At 43.7% G+C, this 7,110-nt stretch overlaps 1 protein-coding gene across 6 annotated transcripts in view; it reads left to right on the forward strand.

Moving 5' to 3' along the window:
- The first annotated feature begins 652 nt into the window (after positions 1-652).
- TERF1 (telomeric repeat binding factor 1) overlaps positions 653-7,110 on the forward strand; it is a 36,847-nt gene continuing 30,389 nt past the window's right edge. For 4 of the 6 annotated variants that reach the window (XR_003006024.1, XM_024765743.1, XM_024765745.1 and 1 more), the window contains exons 1-2: positions 659-968; positions 5,591-5,686. Coding sequence is in view for 5 of the 6 variants with exons in the window: in XM_024765743.1 (XP_024621511.1) it covers positions 665-968; positions 5,591-5,686 (400 nt within the window). In the remaining variant the exon portion in view is untranslated. Of the gene's footprint in view, positions 969-5,590; positions 5,687-7,110 lie in introns of all 6 variants that reach the window. The other 2 variants (XM_024765742.1, XM_024765744.1) reach the window with 2 other exon arrangements.

Genomic DNA, 7,110 nt, shown 5'->3' on the forward strand with positions numbered 1-7,110 from the left:
TGGTCCCCAGACAAGCAGCCTCAGTATCACTGACCTGCGAACTTATCACTTGCAAATTCAAGGATCCCAAGCCAGATCTACAGAACAAAAACTCTGGGGGTGGAGGCCGGCAATTCGTGTTTTTAACAAGCCTAGGGGCTTATTTTGATGCCCCTTAAGGTTGGAGAAGCACGGGTCTAAGTCTGTTGGAAGAGTTTTGGTTCGTGATCGCACAGTAACTGTTAAGTGAATACCAGGATCTAAAGTGTTACGCTCGGAAAATAGTGACAAGTTTTAATCACCTATCTCATTTTTGAAGCACACTGAGGGTAAAATGTTTTTCCATTTTAACTAACCGTGTTGTTGTTGTAGTCAGTGTTGCATTTTAGCACGAGAATAAAGCAGTCCCCCGCTCCCCGACCTCCTGTTCTCTCTCCGCATCCAGCCAGAACTTGTCTAGTTTACCAACAAAACTGCACCCTTGGGTGGCGGGGAATTCAACATCCAGAGGCGGGAGCAGATTTCGGCCAATCAGAAGCCAGGTGCGAGCCGCTCACCCATCCCGGTGGTGTGTGATTGGTGGTTTCCCGCGGGCGGAAGAGACCCTCCGAGGCTCCGCCCCGCGCGGCGCGAGCCAATCGTCGCTCCGCGCAGGAAAAGACAGAAGCAGTGCGAGAGATGTAATATGGCGGAGAACACCGCCTCAGCGGCTCCGAGCCCGCGAGGGCTTGCGGATGGGGAGGATGCAGGTTCCCTGGAGGAGCGGATGGCGGAAACGGCGAGAGATGATCAGGAGCAGTTTGAGTGCCAGGAACTGCTCGAGTGCCAGATGCAGTTAGCCCCTGAGGAGGAGGAGGACGCGGGCCTGGTGGCTGAGGCCGAGGCGGTAGCTGCCGGCTGGATGCTCGATTTCCTCTGCCTGTCTCTTTGCCGGGCCTTCCGTGACGGCCGCTCGGACGACTTCCACCGCACCCGCGACAGCGCCGAGGGTGAGTGCGGGGCGCGCCCGGGCCGGGGGCGGGGACCGCGGCGGGCTGCCGAGGCCAGGTTTGCGGCGCTGTCCTCCAGGGGGTCGGGGATCGGGCTGCTGCGGCGCCCGAGCGGAGGGCCCCCAGCTCAGAGTTGATCGTTGGTTCCAATCCCGCATCCGCCTCCTCTCAGCTCCTCAGTTTTGCTCAGATTCATTAGAGTTGAAAGAGGGTTAAGTGAGATAAAATGAACGAAACTGCACCGAATCCAGTGTCCAGTTCCTTTTGTCGCCTGTGGCGCTTGTGTTTCTTGCTTTTTTCGGCAGAGATACTCCTGTAATGGCATTTATTTAACAAGTCACTGTGTCCTAGGCATCAGTGTTTTCTGTTACTTCGGGAGCTATCTAAACCTGGTTTAGCCCGCTGGCTCCGTATAGGCTTCAGAATAAAAGTAACTGACAATGAAATCGACCGCCTACACAAGACAGCCTGTAAGCGATGGACAAAGACCTTGACGCCTAGAGAAGGCTAGCTGGCTTTTTGAATGATAACAGAAAGATGCTCTGGTATTTATATGAGTTGGCCGTCAACTTATTGCAGCCGAACGCAACCCCAAGATACTATTTAGTAGGAAATCAAATACCTCAGAAAACCGTATTGGTACATTTCAGCTTCACGGTTATCCCGTGAGTTAGGCAAGTAATCTCAGTTTATAGAGGAGTGAACTAGTTAAAACAACCTAAAGCATTGATAGGTTAAAGGGTTGTTCCAGACGCGTGCCTTATCTTCCAATTCAAGAAGCTTTCCTCCGTGTCACAGATAACACTAGAGCCATGGTTAATTAACATTAATTAGGAAGTTAAATCCTGGAATGAAGCCAGTTCATTTAATAATTCGAATTATTATAAAGGCCTCTTTGGGGAGGAGGCTAAAATTATCTATGTGTTAATGAATTTGAATTGGAAATATCAGTATGAGCTCCTGTTTATAACATATAGAAATATCAATGCATATTATACATATATAGACACAGGTTAGGATATACTCATATATTTCCTTGTTCTGTCAGATGAAAGGGTGTAGAAGCAATGTAACCCTAGCAGCAAGGGGTACACTTAGCACTCACGTCTTGGTTTCCAGTACCATTCTTCAGAGAAATGGCCTGATTCTGGGACTGGGACAGGAAATATACAAGTTGAGCCTGGAGCATCTTGTAACAGAAGGTAAAATGCTAAAAACAAAGCAAAACAAAACCCCCAAAGAAACAAAAAAATCCCACAATTATGGGAGTAGTACAAAGGGACACGGAAGCCAACCGCAAGGGCTCCCAATGGCCAAAGCTGAAATAACTCGAGCAAGAAAATACAGTTGACCCTTAAACAACACAGGTGTGAACTGCACCTGTCCACTTACAAGCCAATTTTTTTCTCAGTAGTAAATAAGACAGTACTATGCAATCTGTGGTTGGTTAAACTGGGAATACAGAGAGCCGACACTGGGATTTTCAACTGCTCAGAGGGTCAGCGCCCCTAACCCTGGCATTGTTCAAAGGTCAACTGTAGTGTTGGATTATAACCCAACATATAAAATAAATATCCATAAAGTTCATACTGATGTAAATAAATGGTGGAATAAATATACAAATGGAAGAAGAGACAAATCTCCGACGCAGAAGAATTCCAGGTAATTCGTGTAGCTACTCTGTCCTCAAGGAGGTGGAGCGTAACTCCCCACTCCTTAAGTGTGGGCTGCGAAGAGCACAGGATACAAAGGGGGAGAAAGTAGAGAAAGCTGACAGACACTGGCCCACCTAGGTAATCAAGGTCAGCGTCAGCAGTGATAGCTAGTAGCGTGTACGCTTGATACAGTGTGATGAAAATGGAACTTTACCTCTGTGACCCTCCTCCCCAAACCCCATAACTCTAGTCTAATCATGAGAAGAATATCAGACAAATCCCAATAGAGAGGTACATTGTACAAAATACCTCAAAATTGTCAAGGTCATCAAAACCAGGGAACGTCTGAGAAACTGTTACAGCCAAGAGATGCCCAAAGAGACATGATGACTAAATGTTATGTGGTGCCCTGGTTGGGATCTTGCAGCAGAAAAAGGACATTAAGTAAACACTAAGGAAATCTGAATAAAGCATGGACTTTAGTTACTAATGTATCAATATTGGTTAATTAATGTAACATGGAATACTAATTAATGCAAGATGCTAATAACAGGGTAAACTGGGTGGAGGGTATATGGGACCTCTTTACTATCTTTCTTCACTACATTATGTATATTTAAAACCATTCTAAAAAGTAAAGTTTATTTTAAAAAAAAAAAAAAGGACCTTGTAAGGTTCTAGCCCAAGACCCAAGGAGTAATCTAGGTCATCTCCATTATTTGAAGGTTAAAGGCACAGAAACCCAGAAAGAGTAAACTTTTTCAGGTTGCATTGCTAAAACAGATATGCAAACTGTGAACATAATATTGTCTCGGTATTCCATTTTTGACTAAAAGGACTCCCTTTTATCTCTTACAGAATTTCATTTTACTACACTTTTCAAGATTGTAAACATATACAACTCTGATGCTTCCTAGAAAATTCTTAGCTCTTTCATTCCAACTCAGAATTATTCTCCCACCTCACTTATCTCAGATAATGCCTTTTCCAGACTGATATTCCTAACCTGTCTCCACCGTGGGAAGCAGTGTAGAATTGTAATTAAGAGCATGGGCTCCATAGTAAATTGTCTGAGTTTGATTCCGGGCTCTGCTGGTTTATAGCCATAAGACTTGAAACAATGACTTGGTACCACCAGTTCCCGTGGTACTACAATCTCCTCATCTGTAAAATGGTAGTAATAACGGCATCTACCTCAAAGGGCTGTTGAGAGAAGCAGATGAACCGATATGTATAAAGCAAGGTTTCCCAGCCTCAGCCTGTGGACATTTTGCACCACGTGATTCTTTATTCTGTGTATGCGTGAGGGTGGAGGGGGAATGAGGTGGAGGTTCTCCCGTGCATTGTAGGATCCTTGACCTCAGCCACTAGGTGCCAGTAGCACCCCTCCCACTCGTGACAATCAAAATTAGCTCCAGGGGCTTCTCTGGTGGCGCAGTGGTTGGGAGTCCGCCTGCCGATTCAGGGGCACGGGTTCGTGCCCCGGTCCGGGAAGATCCCACATGCCGCGGAGCGGCTGGGCCCGTGAGCCATGGCCGCTGAGCCTGCGCGTCCGGAGCCTGTGCTCCGCAACAGGAGAGGCCACAACGGTGAGAGGCCCGCGTACCGCAAAAAAAAAAAAAAAAAAAAAAAAAAAAAATTGTCTCCAGACATTGCCAAATGTCTCCTAGGGGACAAAATCACCCCTAGTTGAGAACCACTGCTAAGTGCTTAGAGTAGTGCCTGGTATTATAGTTAAGTGCTTAAATATAGTTGTTACTGTTGCTGGTCATTAGATCCTCCCTAATGTAGTGTTTGGTTGCAGGTGAGGAAAAAGCAGATAGCCAGGTTCAACCTGGGTAGGTTTTCATTGTTTTTGTTTTGTTTTATGCCTAACAGGTACAAAGAGCAGAAGGGCAGTGGTATGTAGGGTATCTGTAGTTATTGCATACATAGACTAAATATGGAGGGAAGTGAAGACACAAAGGATCTGACTTTCTTCCCTAGAATAGGTCTTCTGTTTTGCTCCTATACCATACTTACCCTTTATGACACATTAAAATTTGAATTAGTCTTTTGCATAATTTTTTGTTTAATTCCTGCCTTCTGAGACTAAAACCTTCTGAGGAGCAGGGACTGGCTATCTTATTATTCAGACATCAGTCCCTACCACTGGCCAGCAGTAGATGTTCAGTCCATGTTGAATAAGTTGTGTTTAAATTTTATATAAATGTTGTGCTCTTTTTGAATCCTATTTAATTATATTATGACTATATTTGGTCCAGATAATCTCTGGTGTAGCATAAGGTTATGGCATATTAAAATTGAGGAAATAAATACAAATAAATGTATTTGCTTGTTTCATCTGCTTAGCAGCTGCAGGACTGTTTTTTTGTTTGCTGGTTAATTTAATCTTTGTCTTTTATTGCTACATGGTAAATTCAGTGAAAACCAGGATTATGGTTTACTCAGTGTTGTATATACTTACTACCTAGCATAACATCTGGGTGGGTGTTCAAATATTGGGGAGATTAACATTAATAAATGTTTTTAAAATAAAGCTTCGTAAACTGAACAGACTCTCGCTTAACTGAAACCTTGACAGAAATAATATATTTCCTATAATATTAGGCATTTTAAGGTATAAAGTAAGATTCTAGGTAATGATTTGACACATTTTACAGTTTGGATCTAAATCTCCCTTTTCATTTAGTTTAGACTGCTACCTGTGAAAGTACGTAGTTTTCAAGATTTATTATTCTGCCTGTGAAACATCAGTTTTATTTTGAAGGAAAAGTCTTCATTGTTATTCTTTTTTGTTCTGATTTCCTAAAAATTGTCTATAAATAAAGCGTACACTCTAAATTTATGATAATCTTTGGGTGATATTTGTAACTTATTTCTCCGCAAACCACGCAGAGGCACTGATGGGTCAAGTTTGGAGTTTTGTTTTGATGTTTTAATAAGATTCACTTTCTTTACTTTCAGCTATTATTCATGGATTGTCCAGTCTAACAGCTTATCAACTGAGAACTATATACATATGTCAATTTTTGACAAGAATTGCAGCTGGAAAAACCCTTGGTAAATATGTTTTTATCTTATATTGGACATATTTCAATCTATGTCTAAAGGGGAGACAATGAAAAGAAACAGATGGGAGTAGTCCTTTGTTTTTGAGAGTTTGCTCACGTGTATTTGGCATGTACATCTGTACACAGACATATTTAAAGCTAGTAAAGGAAATATAATCCCTATCTTCTAGAGTGATGGTTCTCAAATTTTAGCTTGCTTCCGAATTATTAAGAGAACTTGTTAAGGAACAGAATGGTGAGTCCCCTTCTCCATCATGAGTTTCTGATTCAGTAGGGTGAGTGAGGGGCCCTGGAGTTTACATTTCTATTAAGTTCCCAGGTGATTCTCATGTTGCTGTTGGGGGACCATGCTCCGTGTACTCTTGTCTTTTTTTTTTTGCGGTACGCGGGCCTCTCACTGTTGTGGCCTCTCCTGTTGCGGAGCACAGGCTCTGGACGCGCAGGCTCAGCGGCCATGGCTCATGGGCCCAGCCGCTCCGCGGCATGTGGGATCTTCCCAGACCGGGGCAGGAACCCGTGTCCCCTGCATTGGCAGGCGGACTCTCAACCACTGCGCCACCAGGGAAGCCCATGTGTACTCTGTCTTAAAGATGTCACTGAATGGGGCTATGGTAACTTTGTGGTGACTCCTATTGCTATCATGCATACTCTTTTTCTAACTGGCAACAATGATATTTGAAACCTCTTATTTGAGCTTGATTTTAGCACTTATTTAATAAGGGAAAATGATTTTATAACTATAATTCTCTCTCTCCCTTGTCCTCATAGTTTATTTATTTTTATTTTTTAAAGCATGGATCATTCTTTTTTTTTTTCTTTTTAATTTTATTTATTTATTTATTTATGTCTGTGTTGGGTCTTCATTTCTGTGCCAGGGCTTTCTCTAGTTGCGGCAAGTGGGGGCCACTCTTCATCGCGGTGTGCGGGCCTCTCACTATCGTGGCCTCTCTTGTTGTGGAGCACAGGCTCCAGACGCGCAGGCTCTGTAATTGTGGCTCACGGGCCTAGTTGCTCCGCGGCATGTGGGATCTTCCCAGACGGGGGCTTGAACCCGTGTCCCCTGCATTGGCAGGCAGATTCTCAACCACTGCGCCACCAGGGAAGGCCCTCATAGTTTATTTTAGGTTGTAATGGCTAGGCCGGGTTCAGTTTATCAGTAATGGCTAATATTTACAGCATGGTTATTTAAAGGACCTTTTTGTTTTTTTTTTTTTACATCTTTATTGGAGTATAATTGCTTTACAATGGTGTATTAGTTTCTGCTTTATAACAAAGTGAATCAGTTGTACATATACCTATGTTCCCATATCTCTTCCCTCTTGCGTCTCCCTCCCTCCCACCCTCCCTATCCCACCCCTCTAGGTGGTCACAAAGCACCGAGCTGATCTCCCTGTGCTATACGGCTGCTTCCCA

Source organism: Neophocaena asiaeorientalis, unplaced genomic scaffold (assembly GCF_003031525.2).
Source record: "Neophocaena asiaeorientalis asiaeorientalis breed wild unplaced genomic scaffold, Neophocaena_asiaeorientalis_V1.1 scaffold417, whole genome shotgun sequence".
Classification (NCBI taxonomy): Eukaryota; Metazoa; Chordata; class Mammalia; order Artiodactyla; family Phocoenidae; genus Neophocaena; species Neophocaena asiaeorientalis.